This window comes from Geotrypetes seraphini, chromosome 2 (genome assembly GCF_902459505.1).
Source record: "Geotrypetes seraphini chromosome 2, aGeoSer1.1, whole genome shotgun sequence".
In the NCBI taxonomy this organism is placed as follows: domain Eukaryota; kingdom Metazoa; phylum Chordata; class Amphibia; order Gymnophiona; family Dermophiidae; genus Geotrypetes; species Geotrypetes seraphini.
Genome location: NC_047085.1, coordinates 263392228 through 263411302, shown reverse-complemented (window position 1 = coordinate 263411302; position 19075 = coordinate 263392228). Strand labels below are relative to the sequence as shown.

Below are 19075 nucleotides of genomic sequence, written 5' to 3'. Positions count from 1 at the left end.
TAGGAATCAAATAAACACATATAAAGTATTTTATAATTACTTTATTATGAAATATTAAGTAAACAGAATAGTGAAAAATTATAAAATACTTTATTCAGTGCGAAACCTGGGCCTGTTTGGCTGAACACAAAGCTGATATTCTGGCTGGAATCGAAGAAAGACACACATGTAGCTCTTCGTCAACAGCTCTCAGTCTCTCTCTGTATTTGGTTTTTATAGCATACAAAAATAGACAAATATACCCTCCATCCTTTTTATTAAACCACAATAGCAGTTTTTAGCACAGGGAGCTGCGCTGAATGCCCAGCGCTGCTCTTGACGCTCATAGGCTCCCTGCGCTAAAAACCACTATTGCGGTTTAGTAAAAGGTGACCATATTGTAAAATATAGACAGCAGATATAAATTCAGAACTGTGCATAGTAAGTGAAGGGAAGTTTTCATCTCTGGGAATTTACCCAGTTAACTATTAAGTTATTTGGGCAAATTCCTTTGAAAACTGTGGTAATACTGCCTCCACTTTGCTAAATTTAAAATAAAATCATTTTTCCTACCTTGTCTGGTGATTTCTGGTTGCACTTTCTTCTTCTGACTGTGCATCCAATCTTTCTTCCCTTCTATCAGCCTGTATGCTTTCTCTCCTCCACACCTCATTCCCTCCCCCAACTTTTTCTTCCTCTCTCCCTGACCTTTCTTTCTTTTTTTCTGTTTCTCTTCTTTCCTTCTGTTTCCCTGCCTGCCCCCTTTCTTTCTTTCTCCCTGCCATTCCCCAAGCCACTGCCACTGCCGCTGCCATCGGGGAACAGGACCCACCAATGGATAACAGGCCCCAAAGCCGACGCCGACGCATGCTCTCCCTGACGTCAATTCTGCAATCGGAGAGGAAGTTCCGCCCAGCCAGGCAGCGATTGGCTGGCCCGAACTTCCTCTCCGACTGCAGAATTGACGTCGGGGAGAAGAAGACTTATCGGCTCGATAGATTAGATCGCCAAGACAAAGTGAGTCCTGGGTGATCGACTCACTTTGCCTTGGCGAGCTACTGGCGCCCCTGCCTCGGGCCCCCTGTCAGCTCCGGGCCCCTGAATGCAGGACTGGTAGTACTGCCCTGATGGCGGCCCTGTGGCACACCAGGCAACATCTCATGGCACACTAGTGTGCCGTGGAACAGCGGTTGAAAAACACTGCTCTAGGGCATGCCCAGGCCTACTCTGCTTCAGAAGCAAGATTTGTTTTTTTAGGAGAGCTGCTATTCTACCAATGCCCAGCAGATGGCACCATCAGAGCAGGTTTTGAAATCTCAGCACCATGAAGGAAAGGCAAGAATTATAGAGTTCTGAGATGCTCAGACACATCTAGTACGAAAAAAATGTGACCAGTGCAAAAAGACAGCAAAACCCCTTCTGGATTTTCATCAACATCTGGTACTTGCTGTTCTGATTGTCTTAAGTACTACAAACTACAATGCTCATATAAAGCTTCAAAACTGTGTTATTTAAAGCCTCTCCCCTAAAAGTTCCATGAATCTTTGAAAGCAGCTCTGCTCAGAAGAGCATCACAATCTTTGTGCCTGGCTCTTGTTCTAGCACTGCATTGCTAGTGACATCACAGTCAACTAGTTCCAATGTGTGATGTAACATATGACCTCATTCCAAGCATGGTTATGCACAAGGGACCAGGTCAGGGAAACTGTGGAAAAGCAGCTCAAAGAATTTTGAAAATAGAAACTTGAAACTATAATTCAAGTTTCAAGTTTATTAAAAATTTGTAGTGGGTGCCGGCTGCTGAGTTCGTGAGAAGGAATTCGTAGTAGTCTTCTTTTGCTAGATTCCATTTATTAGGTGGAATGTAGAATAGTGTGATGATAAGGTTATCAATGTAGTTAGTTTTGGAGATTTTGCAGGTGAGGATTTCCAGGTCATTGGTTAATTTGAAATCTAGGATTTGGAAGTGAAAGTGGTCACAGAGAATGATGGCCAGGCCACCTCCCCTTTTAGAGTTTCTTGAGAGGGGGATGATTTTGTAATGTGGTGGGAGAATATCCGCTATGATGGCATTCTGGTCGGAAATGAGCCATGTTTCGGTTAGAAGTACAATGTCTAGATGGGTTTCTTCCAGCCAATCTTTGAAGAGTTGGGCTTTATTTCTAACCGAGCGAATGTTCAGGTAGGCGCCAGGAAGAATGGATTGTTCTGGGAGGGGCGAAGGTTCCGTGCGTTGTAAATTTTTTAGGGATCATTTTCTATTGTGTGTTGGTCTGGGTGGGTGGCGGGTAGTGTTGATCACAGGGATGGGGAAAGGACCTGTTTCTGTGATGTCATGAACGAACCGGTGGGATCGGAGGAATTTATCAGGTCCTGGGATTCTAGTTCATGCAATGTAGGTTGGTATAGGTTCGAAGGCTAAAGCTTTTGTAATCCAGCCTCTTGTGCTAAGCAAGTAGAGGAGGAGAAAGGCAATGAGCTTTTAAGTGGGCCTAGACATGTTGGGGTAACAGGTAGGGTGGCGAAGGGAGGCTTGACAGGGAGAGGGGAGGGAGGGCAGACTGGAGAAACAGGGGAGGAGGGGAGACAGACGCTTAAGGGGAGGTGGGCAAATATGAAATACTCATGGGCAGATGGGAGGAAAGGATCTGAGGGCTTGAGAGCTGGTACTGAATATAGGTCTATGAACAGATGTTCAAAATAAGACTATGAGCAGGTATGATATAAAAGACTATGAACAGATCTATAAGACGGAATATAGGTCTAGGCAATACGAGGTGTAAGTCTTGAGTAGGTGTAAGTCATGAGCAGGTGTGCAATATGGATCTAAAAGCAGAAGTGGTATAGGCTAAGAATAGGTATGTAATAAAAGTCTATGAACAGGTATGAGATAAGAGTCATGGGCAGATAACAAGTATAAATCTATGAACTTTAAAAGATAGTGCTCTGATCAGGGTGGCCACAAGTGAGAGTCAAGGAATATAGTACGTGGCCCTAACGAATTAGAGACATTGAACTTGGTGTCGGTCCTTGGTGGGTTGTTGGTATAGGAGGTGATAGGCCTGGAGAACCGGCTGTTGGGGGCAGGGCTAACCGCCGACCGTGTTGTGTACTCCTGTGCAGTGAAGGGGGATGACTCGATCTCCCTTCCCCTTCACTGTGCTGCGGCAGGAAAAGGTCTGGTCTGCTGAGCCCTTAAGAGGGCTGGAAAGCAGGCCAGATGAAGAATCGGCTGTTGGGGGCAGGGCTAACCGCCGACCGCGTTGTGTCCTCCGGTGCAGTGAAGGGGGACGACTCGATCTCCCTTCCCCTTCACTGTGCTGCGGCAGGAAAAGGTCTGGTCTGCTGAGCCCTTAAGAGGGCTGGAAGGCAGGCCAGATGAAGAATCGGCTGTTGACAAGATTGCCATACAAATCTATCTGGCAATAGATGCCTTGGAAGCTGGGCTGCCTCTTCATAATTGGCTGGTTAGAATAAGACGAAAGTCATTGGTTCATTCCAAATAGTCAAGTAAACTCTCCATATGTCCAGTCTCTGTAATATTTTATCCTGCTTGAGTAAACTCATCAACTGAAACGTAGGTAGATGAACCTCTTGGTTGACGTGAAAAGCCGACACAACCTTCGGTAGAAAGGAAGGTACTGTGTGGAGGACAATTCCTGCCCCTGTGATCTTGAAGTATGATTCTCTGCATGATAGTGCCTGCAATTCTGAGATCCTTCTTGCTGAGACTATGGCCACCAGAAACACTGTCTTCACAGTGAGATCCAGAAGGGAAACCACTTGAAGGGGCTTGTAGGGGGGTTTACAAAGTCCTTTCAGTATGATGTTAAGATTCCATCTTAGGAAGAGCTGGCGTAACATATGCTGCAATCTGAGTGCCCCCTTTAAAAATCTAGTCACATCTGGATGAGATGCCAGGGAGACCTTTCCCACTTGAGAGGTCTGCCACTTGTATTTTGAAAGATGCTATCATCAGGCCTTTCTCTAGTCCAGGCTGGAGAACTGCAAGAATCACTGGAATTGAAGCCTTGAAGGTCTCCACGTTATCCTTTGCGCACAATAGCTGAAAAGCCCTCTAAGCTTTAGCATAGGCTGCAACAGTCAAAGGCTTTTTAGCATGTAGCAGAGTAGAAACAAATACCTCCAAATATCCTTTGTGTACTAAGGTTGAGTGCTCAATAGCCATTCCATGCGGAAGTGAGCTGCAACCACCACAATCACTTTGGTGAAGGTGTGTGGAGCTTTGCCAACCTGAAGGGTAGGGCCACAAACTGAAATTGCCTTTGCAGGACATGGAATTTCAGATATTTCACGTGGGCTGGGAAAATGGGAATATGAAGGTATGTCTTCATCAAATCTAGGGAGGATAGGAATTATCCAGTTCCACCGCCGCAGTTACTGACTGGACTATCTCTATGTTGAAGCATGGTACTTTGAGGGCTGCATTTAAAGACTTGAGGTCCAGAATTGGTTTCCAGTTTTTGGTACCTTTTTAGGCACTATGAAGTATATGGAGTATCTGCCAGAGCCCGATTCTTTGTTGAGGACTGTTTTTATGGTGTGAATGTCTGGCAGCCTTTACACTGTCACTTGGACCCTGATCTCCATGTCCGGTCATCCGGCTGGAGAATCCATAAACAGATTTGGGGGGTGGGTGACAGAACTCGATCTTGTGACCCTCCCAAATAAGATCTAGAACTCAGAGGTCTGAGGAAATTTTCTCCCATGCCCTCCAGAACACCAACAACCTCCCGCCAATGTGCAGGGACACAGCTGTTGTCTTGGCACCATTGCGACTTCTTGAAGGCAGGGTTGACACAAGATTCTTAGGATTGTTGATGTCTGAAACTGCCAAATCTCTCTGGAACCCTGATATGATCTCTGAGTGGAGGAATCTGCGTAGTATTGGTGGGAACATTGTGAAGAATGAAAATTACTACCAGGAATTGGTAAAAGATGGAGCAGTGAGATCTTCAGAGCACAACTCAAACGAAAATGTAATCTCACTATGAGGTATCAAGAGTGAACAAGGAAGTAAGGGTCTCAGAAACCCACTTGGATTTAAGAATTTTTCTCTTTATTCTAAGCTTGTCGGGTTGCAAGTGTTTAATCATCAACCCATTATTCCTCCGCTTCCCTACAATCCATACTTAGTAACTGCCTGTTAATAAGTATGGATTGTGTATATATATATATATATATATATACTAGTCATTAAGCCCGTTACATTAACGGGTGCTAGAATATATGTCTGTCTGTCTTTCTTTATTTCTGTCTCTCTCTCTCCCTCCTGCTATCTTTCTTTCTTTCTGTCTGTCTCTCTCCCTGGCCCCCTTTGTCTGTCTGTCTTTCTGTCTCTCCCTGCCCCTGTGTCTTTCTTCTTTTCTTTCTGTCTCCCTTCCTCCCGCTGTCTGTCTTTCTTTCTATCTGTCTGTCTCTCTCCCTGCCTCCTATGCAGCAGCATTTCTCTCCCCCTCCCCCCCACTTCCCTGTGCAGCCACAGCAGCATTCCCTCCCTCTCCATTTCCCTCCCTCCATACCACTTCCCTGTGCAGCAGCAGCGTTTTCCCTTCCCCCCCTTTCCCTTCTCACGGTCTAGCCAGCTTCTTTAGTCCGTTGCCACCCCCCCCTTCCCTTTCCTTCCCGCGGTTCCGACAAACCTGCCGACTTCAGCCTGCAACACTCTGCACACTGCTTCGGGGTCTTCTACTGCCCTGATTTACTCTGCCGCGTCTCTTATGATGTCATCAGAGACATGCCAGAGTAAATCAGGGCAGTAGAAGGGCCCGAAGCAGCGTGTGCAGAGTACTGCAGGCTGCTGGAGTAGGCAGGTTTGGAGTCGGGACCACGGGAAGGGGGAGGGGCGGCAAGACGTCGGGAGAACTGAGTTACCGAAGAGCAGGGAGTCCAGCAATGGCGGCCAGTGCTGCGAATGTAGGTAGGAGCTGGGGACTTGCGCATGCGCACTCCTGCTTGGCCACGGACCTACAGAACATGGAACAGGGAACACAGAACACGAAAGTAGGAGTGCGCATGCACGGCTAGCGTTTTATTATATAGGATATATATGAGGCAGAAATGTTTCACTTAGCTTTTTTAAGCGTGCAGATATCCAAATAGCCCAACAGCTCCTGTTTCGCCAATTATATTTTTATTTGTTAATTTGTAAAGTGGTGATTGTTATGTATCAGTTTTTTCAAATTTACATCTACTGTCTTTATATTTTGTACAGTATTAGGGGACATGTGCCACTGTTTTTGTGGTGTTGCATTGTATGCAGAGTCTGGTTTGTTGGCGGTTCAGTTTAACTTTTGTCTACATATTTCTATTTTTAGTTTGTGATTATTCCATATTGGGCGAGGGTGTATCTCTGTTCTGTGTGTATGTGAAGGACATAGTTTTCAGTTGGCATTGACTGCAGGATCAATTGACTGCGGGATCTGGCTTGTTTAGTTTTACAATGTATGTGTTGGTGTTCTAGTGCTCACTGCAGTGTTTAAGATGCTGCCTTTTCCTAGGTACACTCTTGTGCGATATGTGGATTGTTACTAAAAATCATATTTTTCATATAGATGGGAGGGGGTGTGTATGTGTGTGTCAAAAAATGATGGGCCCTGGGTGTCACATATGCTAGGTACGCCACTGCACTAGAGTGCTCATTTTAATGTTGAAGAGCCCGTTTGCATTTCAGTTGGAGACTGCTAGAAAGCTTGCTAAAGACAAAGATAAGCCGTTTTGATAGTCCACCGCTAAAATGCGTGCAGGCTAAACCGTCGGAAACCAGTTTAGCAACTGCGTTAAAATTTTGAGAATCTGGCCCTCGGAATTCTATAATTCGTGCATTGTTTCGAATAACTAAGCACATTATGTTATACTTTATTGGATGAAGATGGAGTACAGCTTGAAATATAGATTATTGTTACTAGTCGACTATGCATCAACTAGCTCCAAAATGTTTAACAGAGTATGTAATTTCTTATTTGCCTCCCCATGCACTACGCTCTGTTTGACACCATGATGATGCCAACATGAAAAGAACTACGCCTAGAATTAATAAGACTGGGCATGTTTTCATGTGCCCTGTTGAGTGGAATAAACTTTCAGCTTATATTAGACAGCAGAGAGACTTACATACGTTCAAGAAATTGCTGACGCGCCTTTTGTTCTGTAAGATGAAATATGGTTACCAATGCCTTTGTACTATGAGAAATGATTTATGATTTTTACACCTAAAGAAGGATATAACCCTGCTGGAGAGGGTGCAGAGGCGAGCCACGAAGCTAGTAAAAGGTATAGGAAATTTGAGCTACAAAGAACGCCTCGGAAAACTGAGCTTGTTCACCCTTGAGAAGAGAAGACTGCGAGGGGATATGATAGAAACTTTCAAAATACTAAAAGGACTCGACAAAATAGAGCAAGAAGCATCGTTATTCACATTGTCAAATGAAACTTGGACAAGAGGGCATGGGCTGAAATTGAGGGGCGACAGGCTCAGGACGAATGTCAGGAAGTTCTGTTTCACACAGCGAGTGGTGGACGTTTGGAATGCTCTCCCGGAGGAGGTTGTGATGGAAACATCCATTATGGGATTCAAGTGCAAGTTGGATGCGCACCTCCTTGCAAATTACATTGAGGGATACGGCTAAATATGGTCATCATAAGGGAAGTTCAAGTTCAAGTTTATTTGTTCTTAATGAATCGCTTATTTAAAATGCTAGGCGATGTACAACATAATAAAATATACAAATAAAATATTAGTGTTAACATATAAAATAACTTTTGTTATGAGTTAAAACTTAACATACAAAATACATACATATAAAATAATTTTTTTATGGGTTAAAACTTACAAGAATTGTGAGGGTAAGTGGGGAAAAAGTTACAATGTTTGGTTAGGAGAGAAGAAAAAACATAAAAGGGAAAAACAAAAAAGGAGGGTAATTTTAGCTGCTTAAATAAAAATCGATAATTAATATACTAGGAATCATAAGCATCTTTTTTTTTTTTAAATTTTTATTTATTATCAATTAATTACAGACAAAGAATTAACTTTGAGAAGAAAATTAGAAAAAACATCATCAATATAATTGAAACACAAACTTTTCACAAACTTAATATATAGTCCACAACTGGGAGAACAAAGTAAGTAAATAATCCCTTCCAGGAAAAAGGGGAACAAATACAAATGTTTAAAGAATAGAGCAGTTAACCTCGGCTAATATTAACAGACATGAGTGATCCTGTACTTCCCAAGGAGCATCGAAAATCCCTTTCCCTTCTAAGAAAAAATGCAGCTGTTCTGGTTCAAAGAAAATATACTTATTTTGTTGGTAATTTATAAGACATTTACAGGGAAACCTCAACTGAAAGGAAGCTCCCAAAGAAGTAACCTTAGATCTATATTGAATAAATTCCTTCCTTCGAATCTGAGTCCATCGTGAAACATCAGGAAAAATATAAATTTTTCCACCCAAATAGAAAATCTGCTTTAAATTAAAGTATAATTTCAAAATCATGTCCTTATCTTGAAGAAAAACAAAGGATACTATCAAAGTAGCACGACCCAGAATTTCAATTTCAGATGATTCCAGTAGCTCAGAGATTTCTAACTGTGCTTGTTCTTCCTCTTCTTTCTTTTCCATCATAGTTCTTTTAAGGAAATAAAGTTTTTGTATAGGAGGGATATTAGACTCTGGAATTTTCAATATGGAAGTCAAAAAATTTTTAAAGATCTCTCTTATAGTCATAAGTTTTGGTATAGGAAAATTCAGTAGCCTTAAATTCAGGCTCCTATATTGATTTTCAAGATTTTCAATTTTCCGTAGATAAAAAGTTTTATCTGTAACTTGTTGTTTATTAAAAGTCTTGACTTCCAGCATAGTTTGTTCAATCTCCCCAATTTTCTGGTTTTGCTGTTGAACCTGAGATTCCAATTGATTAATTTTCAGTGGGAGCCCAAGAGTTAGAGAAATAACGTTGCTACATACCAAATGAAGATTTTCAATTGCTGTCCAAAGAGAGTCCATGGTTACCACCGATGGTCTGAGAAGCGGCTTGAGTTGGGTCAGTTGAGACAGGTCTTGCTCCAGCCGCTGAACTCCATTGCGGCTTATGTCTCCTCCCGACTCACCACCGCTCTCATTTGGTGCTCCTCACTCAGTCGACTTCAACAAAGTTGGAATTGTTGAAGAAATCGCCTCCAAACCTGCTAGCTGCAGCAAATCCTCCCTCCCTTCTATTCCCAGGGAGCCCTCTGATCGGTAGATTGACGCAGCCACGTTTCCAGGCACTGGGGGAGGGTCAGGTCCAGCTGGGCTCAGCGAAAAAACGCTGTCTAGGCTGAGCCTTTCCTGCGGCTCTGCAGCAGATAAGCCCGTCGCCGAGGGGACTGTAAATGAAGTCATTACAGTCTGTCGCGGTGTGGATGTTACAGACAGAGGTAGAGGGTTAATCCTCTGCCTTCCCCTTCTTTTTGGCATTGAAAAAAAGAGTGAAGAAAAAACGTAGTAAGTAAAGAATACACTCGCCAAATCAGGAGCTCACAAAAACGCGTCCTGCTCTGTCGCCATCTTAGTTTGTTCTCCCATCATAAGCATCTTTAAAAAGAAATGTTTTTAGAGTTTTTTTAAATAAGGTTAAATCTTTTAATTCTCTAATATATTGGGGTAAGAGATTCCATGAATGTGGGGCCATAACTGAAAACACGTCGTGCCGTCTGATTCCTATAACTTTCATTGAGGGAACGGAGAGAAGATTATAAGAGGTCGAGCGGAGAGACCGTGTCGTGCTATAGGGGATTAGCCACCTGTTGATAAATTGGGGTTCGTTAAAACTTAAGGCTTTAAAAACTAAAAGCAGTAATTTAAAAGTAATACGATGGCTTACCGGAAGCCAATGGGATTTAATCAACAGGGGGGTAACATGATCATATTTTTTTGCATTGTAGATCAATTTCACGGCAGTATTTTGTATCAATTGCAGCCTTCTTTTTTCTTTTTGAGTAATGTTAAGAAGGAGAGAGTTACAGTAGTCTATTCTGGATATTATTAAGGAGTGAATTAGAACACAGTTCTTCAACCGCCGGTCCGCGGACCGGTGTCGGTCCGCAGGAAATTTTTGCCGGTCCGCGCAGGGCCGGCAAGATTGACTCACTTCAACTTCCTGCCGGTCCGCGCAGGGCCGGCAAGATCAACATGTGAAGCGTGCGCTGGGCCGGAGAGATCTTGGGGAGCCTCCGACAGTGGCTTTCTCCCCTCTCTGCAGCTCTCCTTTACTTCCCAGCAGCGATTCACGAAGGCAGCCTCGGGGCTTTTGCTGAGTCGCGGCTGCCTCTGATGATGCAACTTCCTCTTTCCTCAGAGGCGGCGCGACCCAACAAAGGACCCGAGGCTGCCTTCGTGAATCGCTGCGCTGGGAAGTAAGAAGAGCTGCTGGGAGGGGAGAAAACCATTATCAGAGTGTTCCCTCTAAGGTGAGCGCATGAGCGATCGCTCACTATTTTCATTGGCGTCGCTCATGCTTCTTCTGGTGTCGCTCACTCGAGCGGAGGTGAGAGGAAGCGGCGGCGGTGGAGGTCTGCCCTGATCACCTAAGATGCAGCAGCGGCGGCTCCTTTCATGATCCCCGTAATCAGTGGCGTATTAAGTGGGGGGCGGTCCGCCCCTTGTTCTCATTGGTGTAACGCCAGCCCTGCAGCTCCGGACTTCCCCACACCTGCCCCACACTTCCCCACACCTGCCCCCCCCTTCGGATCGCTATTATTTTAAATGTTATGGCGGCGGCGCTGTATCCATCAGTGGAGACGTCTAACCTCGGCCTGCCCCGGAACTCTTACTGCAACAGTGACTTCCTGTTCCTGCCTAGACGGGCGGCTGCTGCAGTAAGAGTTCCGGGGCAGGCCGAGGTTAGACGTCTCCACTGATGGATACAGCGCCGCCGCTATAACATTTAAAATAATAGCGATCCGGGGGGGGGGAGTCCGGAGCTGCAGGGCCGGCGTTAGAGGGAGTAAGAGCTGATGGTGACGCAGGGTCCCGCGGGGGGAGGGAGGAAGGAAAAAGAGGAACCGAAGCATGGCAATTTTGGGAGAGCAGGTGTGGGGAAGTCCAGAGCTGCAGGGGAGAGTGTTGCGGTACCCAGCTGGAGGGAGAAGGAAGATGAGGGAGGGAATGAAAGGAGATGCCAGGGCTTGGAGGGAAGGAGGAAGGTATGCCAGACTAAGGGAAAAGGAAGGGGGAGATGTGAGAGCATGGAGGGGGAGCGAAAGATGGAAGAAAAGGAAAGGAGATAGATGCCAGAGAATCAGGGAAGGGAAGATACCAGACTATGGGGTGCAAAGAAAAGAAAGGAGAAGAGAGAGATGCCAGAGCATAGGGGATGGGGTGGTGACAGAGAAAAAAATGGAGAGGTGGCAGAGCTGGCTTTGGGGGTGGGCAAAATCTGGAAGACAGTGGGGGGACATAAGAAGGAGGCACTGGGGGCACAAAGGACACAGGAAGGAGGCACTGGGGGCACTATGGACACGGGAAGGAGGCACTGGGGGCACTAAGGACATGGGAAGGAAGGAGGGAGGGAATAGAATGGGACAATTGTTGGGCCTGAGTGCAGAAAGAAAGAAAGGATACACAGTCAATTAATAGATGTCCCCTTTTGATGAAAAAAATAAATGGTCACGTTACCACTGACTTACTTTCTCTTCAGCAGAGTCAGCATCCGCACTGAGGTGCAGGAAGGTCCCGCGATGACTCGTCTGCTGGCTCTGCTCTGGAAGAAGTAAGTTACGTCGGAGGGGGTGGACCCGGCAGACGCAGTCATTGCGGGACATTGCCGCAACTCCCTGCGTCTGCCGGGTCCACCCCCTCCAATGTAACTTACTTCTTCCAGAGCAGAGCCAGCAGACAAGTCATCGCGGGCCCTTCCAGCATGCGGCTGCTGAGTCTGCTCTAGAGCAAGTACGTCGGAGTGGGGTGGATTGGCAGCAGGCAGCTACAATCATCGCGGGACCTTGCTGCATGAAGGGAGAGAAAGGAGCAGGACTGCTGGAATGGAAGAGTGGTGGAGGGAAAGAAAAGGGGCAGGGTGGTATGGAAGGGTGGTGCTGATGGAATTGATGTACAGAGAAAGGGGAGAGACATAAGGGGGAAGGATATTGGAGGGAAAGAAAGGGGGAAGATGCTGATTGAAGAGGGGTGGATGGAGGGAGAAAGGGCAGACATTGGATGGTAGTGGGGAGCCTATGCTGGATGGAAGTGCAGATGGGAGAGATAAGGGAGCAAATGCCAGAAGGAAATGGGAGGAGAGAAAGAGGGGAGCAGATGCTGGATGGAAGTGGACAGAGAGAGGAGAAGGTACTAGATGGAAGGGTTGGAGAAAGAGGGTACATGATGGAAGGAGGGGATAAATAAAAGGAGGGCACATGATGGGGAGAAAAGGATTGAGTTAGGGAAACACTGGGGTGAGGGAAAGAGGTGGCAAGCTTTAGGTAGACAGTAAAAAAGGACATTGATGAGAGGGTAGTAAGAACATAATCTAGACAGATGCAGAAAATAAATTGAAAAGGGAAAGGGATTGCAGAGGAGAGGTGTGGGAGAGGGAAGGAGAGGAGAGAGATGCCAGACCAATGGGGGTGAAAGGAGAGATGAAAGGGGGAGGCATACAGTTTCTGGAAGGGGCTTAGAAGGAGAGAAGATGCCATATAGGGGAAGAGAGATGGCAGACAGTGGATGGAAGGAAGAGAGTTACAAGAAGATGAGGAAAGCAGAAACCACAGAAGACAAAGGTAGAAAAAATTTCGATTTATTTATTGCTTTAGGAGACATGTGTCACTGTTTCTGTGAAGCATTGTATGTAGAGTCCAGCTTCTTGCTGGTTCAATTTAACCTTTGTCTATGTATTTTTATTTTATCCCCCCTTTTACAAAACTGTGAAGCGTTTTTTAGCACCAGCCGTGGTGGTAGCAACTCTGATGCTCAGAATTCTATGAGCATCAGAGCTGTTACCTCCGTAGCTAAAATCCACACTACAGTTTTGTAAAAGAGGGAGGGGTTAGTTTGTGATTACATATTCCATAATAGGCGAAGGTGTGTTCGAAAGACAGTTTTCTGTTAGGATTGACGGTGTAGGATTGATCTGTGCTGGTCTGGCTTGTTTAGTTTTACAATGGGTGTATTGATGTACTGTTCACTGCAATATGTAAGATGCTGCCTTTTCTTAGATACTCATGTGTGACGTGTGGCTTGTTAGTAAAAATCATGTTTTTCGGACAGATGGGGGGGTGCCAAAAAATGATGGGCCCCGGGTGTTACATATGCTAGGTACGCCACTGCATTATGTAAAGATACCAGAAAGCTGGCGAAGCAAAAACTTTAAGTAAATTGTTATTCTTCTAAGTTTTGAGTATTTAATCCTCCCACAATCTCATGGGCACTCGTTTCAAGTTTCAAGTTTATTGAGATTTTGATTTAAATGCAATATCAAATATTTTCAAACATATCCATAGATGATTAAAAATACATAAGGAGTACAAGGATAAACTACATTTGTTTAAAAATGCGTCCTCCGTGCCTGCTCATAAATTTGTGGAATATGTAACTTGTCGCTCATGCATATTTTTTTTTGCACACACCTCATCAATCCTTAGAGGGAACATTGGTCTGGGAAGCTGCTGGGCAGGGGAAAAAGGGACAGCTGCTACTGGAGAGGGAGAAGGAGAGATGCTGCTGGGAGGAGAGGAGGGAAATGAATCTGGGAAGCTGCTGGGCAAGGGAAAAAAGGGACAGCTGCTACTGGAGAGGGAGAAGGAGAAATGCTTCTGGGAGGGGAGGAGGGAAAGGAATCTGGGAAGCTGCTGGGCAAGGAAAAAAAGGGACAAATGCTACTGGAGAGGGAGAAGGAGAGATGCTTCTGGGAGGGGAGGAGGGAAAGGAATCTGGGAAGCTGCTGGGCAAGGAAAAAAAGGGACAGCTGCTACTGGAGAGGGAGAAGAAGAGATGCTGCAGGGAGGGGAGGGAAGAGAATTACTGCTGGACAGGAGGAGGAGGGAAGGGAGAATGAAAAAAGGAAGGAAACAGCTGGCAGATAGATTAGGGGAAGGGGAGACACAGGCATGAGAAAGTAGAGAGATTGATAATAGGAAGGGGTCAGCAGAAAAATAAGCAGAGAGGGACAACGATGATAGATCTGGTGTAGGAGAGATAAAAATGAAGAGAGCAGTGTTAACTGGAATGAATCATGTAAAAAGGAGAGAGGGGGCACAAGCTGGATGGAAAGGGGAGAGGGGCATAGAAAGAAGACAGATACCATATGGAAGGGGGAGAGGACAGACAGTGGATGGAAGGGGCAGATGCTGGATTGAAGAGACAGAGAGGGCAGACACTGGAAGGAAGAGAGTGAAAAGAAGATTGAAAGCAGAAACTAGAGACGACAAAAGGTAGAAAAAAATAATTTTATTTCTATTTTGTGATTAGAATATATCAGATTTGAAATATATATCCTGCTAGAGCTGGTGTTAGACATAACTGGGGACTGCAAAGCCCAGGCAGTGCTTCTTTAGCTTCCAGCTGGCTTAGGGCGCTCTCTGACCAGGGGGCAGTTGCCCTAGTTGCACTCCCCTAAAACTATTCCTGTCATGTGTGACTGCAGTATTCTGTTAGCATGATATTTCTATGTAGCATTCTGTAATAATTTGGCTTGTTCAGTTTTCTTGATAGTAGAGGGGATATATGTGAAGGGGAGGGGAGACAGGGGTTTTGTTGATCCTGCTCTGAAATATTTGTATTTGTAAAATGACAATTGTACAGAATATTGTTTCTTTTTATACTTTAATAAAATACATTCAATATAAAATCATAACTGAGGCTTGTGTGGATGGGATCAGATGATTTGTGGGGACCGACTCGCGGAGATGGGGCGGAAACGGGGTTTTTAAATTTTAGTCCTAGTAGTTTGCCGGTCCACAAAATAATTCTTTTTTTTCTGTCGGTCCACGGGTGTAAAAAGGTTGAAGAACACTGAATTAGAATATTAATAGATTCAGGCTGTAGGAATTTGGCGAGTGAGCGAATTAAACGTAATTTATAAAAACATGTTTTAACAATATTGCTAATATAGTCATGATATGTAAGTTTGTCATCGATCAAAACGCCTAAAATTTTTATAGTGGTAACCAGTTCTAATTCGGTGTTATTGATGGAAATTGGAGAGCGTAGTATTGTATCTCTTTTCCAAGAAAAGAGCATTGATTTCGTTTTATTGAGATTTAATGCCAGTTTATTTGTGTTGAGCCTAGGTCTCCATCAAGGAACACCTAGATTGGCCTCCGCGTGTGCGGGTCACCGGACTGGATGGACCAAAGGTCTGATTCGGTGAGGGCATTTCTTATGTTCTTATGTAATCTGCCTTGCTAAAGGCGGACTATAAATAATAAACCATAAACCATATTTTACCAGTCCCAAATCCCCTCCTGGTGGCTCTCTAATCAGTGGTTGAACTTTATTCTAGACCTTGTACTGTACATTGTATTGTATTATATGTAAGGGTAGGTTTTGGTATGGGAACATGCACTCATATCTAGTCCAGTGCTTTGATCCAGAGCAGATGAGGAGGGATGCTGACCAAGAGGGATCCCCTGGGTGCAACTGTACCTGACAGAAATGGAGAATTCTCCCAGGGAGTTCTGACTGGTCCGGATGATGAAGGAACCTGTTTCTTTGCTCATGAGGATAGCTTCTGCTTCATGTCGTGAGACACCTTCATGATACCAGCTGTCACAAGAAAGAGAACAAGGGGATTATTAAACAACAGAGAGCACTAGTGGCGTAGCTACAGGTGGGCCTGGGTGGGTACAGGCCCACCTAAGACAAGTCAACATTGGCCGCCTTTCTCCCCTTTTTCTCACAACTGGATCAAGCATTTGCTCTGCTCACTGGACCCAGCCCAGCAACTTCACCCTCTCTCTAAACCTCCTTCTTCCCAGTGTATCTCATCACCCTTTCAGACGGGAGCAGCGACAATCAACAGTTGCCTACACTGACCCCACAGACTTCCCTCTGCCCTTGCTGATGTCACTTCCTGTTTATTTTCTGGCAAGAAGTGGCAGAGGAAAGCTTGCGGGGCTAGCGCAAGTAGTGGATGCACATCACTGCCGTACTGCTGCCCAGGAGCCGAGGTACACCGGGAGGGATAGTTGCTGGGCTATGGACAGGAGAGAGTGGCAGAAAATTCCAGATCCAGGGGCAGAAGAAGAGGAGGTAAGATGCAGAATAAAGTGTGTGTAGCACACCCAAAATAACAGGTCTTCTGCCCCTGAAGAGATTTTTTTTCTAAGTCCCAATATCAACAGGACTCTCTTTTGTTAGGCAGTGAAACATTACGACTCACTTGTATATAAACTAATGAGTGTCATGATCAGTGTGCCTTACTGTATAAGAATGCCATGATCAAATTTTTGCACTAGAAGGTACAATAATCAATTTATTTTGCCATTTATTTAGAGCTCTGCAGTAGAGTTCTCAGAACACATCACATAGTGGCCCAACAAAACTCAGCTGAAATCAAAGTGGCTGTTACCTTGCACATGTTTCCTAAATCACTAATTAATGATATCGGTGTTTTGTATTTAGCATGACAGGAAGTTGTAACTTGGATCAGTTTATTAAACACTTTTTACCGTTTACAGTGAGAAGGTGACATTTGCAGATGCAGCGAGCTTTCCAGATACGCCATGCAGCCACATGTGACCATCCAGCATATTGGGCACACATCAAAAACACAAATTTTTGATACAGGGTTCTTGTTACAGTGGCCAAAGCAAATCTCTGTTAGGCCTGGTGGTGAATAGGGCACAGACAAAAAGTACTCTAGATCAGTGTTTCTCAACTCGGTCCTGGAGTACCCCCTTGCCAGTCGGGTTTTCAGGATATCCACAATGAATATGCATAAACTTGATTTGCATACACTGCCTCCATTATATGCAAATTTCTTTCATACATATTCATAGTGGATATCCTGAAAACCTGACTTGCAAGGGGGTACTCCAAGACTGAGTTGAGAAATACTGTATCTAAATCTCTCTCTCTCTCTCTCTCCGAACAACATATCACTGGATGATGTGGCTTCCAAACTTGTGGACTCACATATTTTGTTCATGAATCTTAATAAATAATGTAAAAAAAGAGATTTAAAGTGTATGTATTTCCTGTGGATTGAAGCACAAACAGTTCTCTGTTCACCTGGTTCTCAAATCCATGACCTTAAAGATCTTTCCTGTATGTGATGGATGGCTTTATTGGGTTTTACACGAGGGATTAAGGGAGTCATTTTCCTCAATCCCATGTAGTCATAAGAACAAAAGAATAGCCTTACTGGATCAGGCAATGGTCCATCAAGCCCAGTAACCCGTTCTCACAGTGGCCTATCCAGGTCAATAGTACCTGGCCAAAACCCAAGGAGTAGCAATATTCTATGCTACCAATACAGGACAAGCAATGGCTTCCCCATGTCTTTCTCAATAACAGCCTATGGACTTTTCCTCCAGGAACTTGTCCAAACCTTTCTTAAAACCAGCTACGCTATCCACTCTTACCACATCCTCTGGCAACGCATTCCAGAGCTTAACTATTCTCTGAGTGAAAATAAATTTCCTCCTATTGGTTTTAAAAGTATTTCCCTATAACTTCATCGAGTGTCCCCCTAATCTTTGTAACTTTTGATGAAGTGAAAAATCGATTCACTTGTACCCATTGTACTCCACTCAGGATTTTGTAGTCTATTTCCACCTTAAGTATGAAACCACTTATTCGATGGTACTTGCACATCAGCAGGTTGATATTCAAAAGTGATTTAACCAGCTAGAAATGGCTCCTGACCGATTAAATTGTCTGGGGTTAGCTGTTAATTTTCAGTGGTACTTAATTGGTTAGTGCCACAGTTAATACTGAAGTGAAAACTGGCTATTGTGGGGGCATTTCGGAGGCGGAGCTGCCACTTGGCCAGTTAAGATGTGCTTTATCCTATGTCTGACCATGCCAGGTTTTGTCATACAATATTCTACCAAACTCTGTCATACTGTTCGCCATCCTTGTCCTACCACACTATACTATACACCATATTTACCACACTATCCCCCCTCCCCTTTCACTAAAGTGCTGAAGATGTTTCTAGCTCCGGCTGGTGCATTGAATTCTCTGCACTGCTCCAATGCTCTTAGGAACTTTATGACCTTTGGAGCAGTGCAGAGCATTCGGCAAACCAGCTGGCAGTCTTCTGCACTTTTGTAAAGGGGGGGGGGATTATGTTTGCCATATTATATCCACAACAAAAAGGAAAATGCAACCCCACGTGTAACAAACTAGAGCAATGTTTCTCAACATTTTCAAGCCAAGTACCCCCTTAGCCTAACAAATACCAACTGAGTACTCCCGGCCAAACTCCGTCCCATACCCACCCAAACTCTGCCCCTGACTCCACCCCCATAATAATAATACTAATTGTAATGCAATTTCTTCCATCCATTTTTCATATACACACAATATAATCTTATCTATAATAATAAAATGCTAAGCGCGCATGCGCACTCTCGCCGCGTGTTCCTTGAGATCTGATCTGTCGGGATGTGCCGGCAAGAGTGCGCATGCGCGCTTACTATGTCACTGGAGGCAGATAAGACAGCGGACTTCCCCCCTCCCCTCAGAGCAGGCTGACAGACTCTCCTTGCCATTTTTTAACTCAAAGCCGCTGCCGCGGCTCCTCTCTCAAACCGCACCAGGCAGGGATCAAGAGAGAAGCCGCGGCGTCAGCTTTGAACTAAAAAATGAACTTAAGCTGAGTACCTTTTACTTTCGCCCACACCTCCGTTTCTTTTCTACTCCCCAGCTTTCAAGGCCCCTCTCCCACACTGCGCCGCCCCTTCACAATGCCAGTCACAACGATGATGTCCATTGGCTGGCTCGGCGGCGGGTTGGAGACAGCGCCAATCCTCAGGTCCTCCTCCCCACCCAGCCGTCAAGAGGAGAGTCAGGACGGAACGATCTAGGCTGCGAAGAACCCAAGCCCCCCTTCCCGCCGCACTCCAACACTCCCTCCCAGTTCAGGACTC

At 44.8% G+C, this 19075-nt stretch overlaps 1 protein-coding gene and 1 long non-coding RNA gene across 2 annotated transcripts in view; one reads left to right on the top strand and one right to left on the bottom strand.

The window, feature by feature from the left end:
- GRAP2 (GRB2 related adaptor protein 2) overlaps nucleotides 1-19075 on the bottom strand; it is a 366164-nt gene that overhangs the window by 47635 nt on the left and 299454 nt on the right. The window contains exon 4 of the mRNA XM_033929515.1: nucleotides 15624-15743. Coding sequence (XP_033785406.1) covers nucleotides 15624-15743 — 120 coding nt within the window. The remainder of the gene's footprint in view (nucleotides 1-15623; nucleotides 15744-19075) is intronic.
- Nucleotides 7567-15368, top strand: LOC117353519. Its single transcript, XR_004537965.1, has 3 exons — nucleotides 7567-7648; nucleotides 8185-8186; nucleotides 15264-15368. It is a non-coding gene; the product is annotated as an uncharacterized LOC117353519 (long non-coding RNA).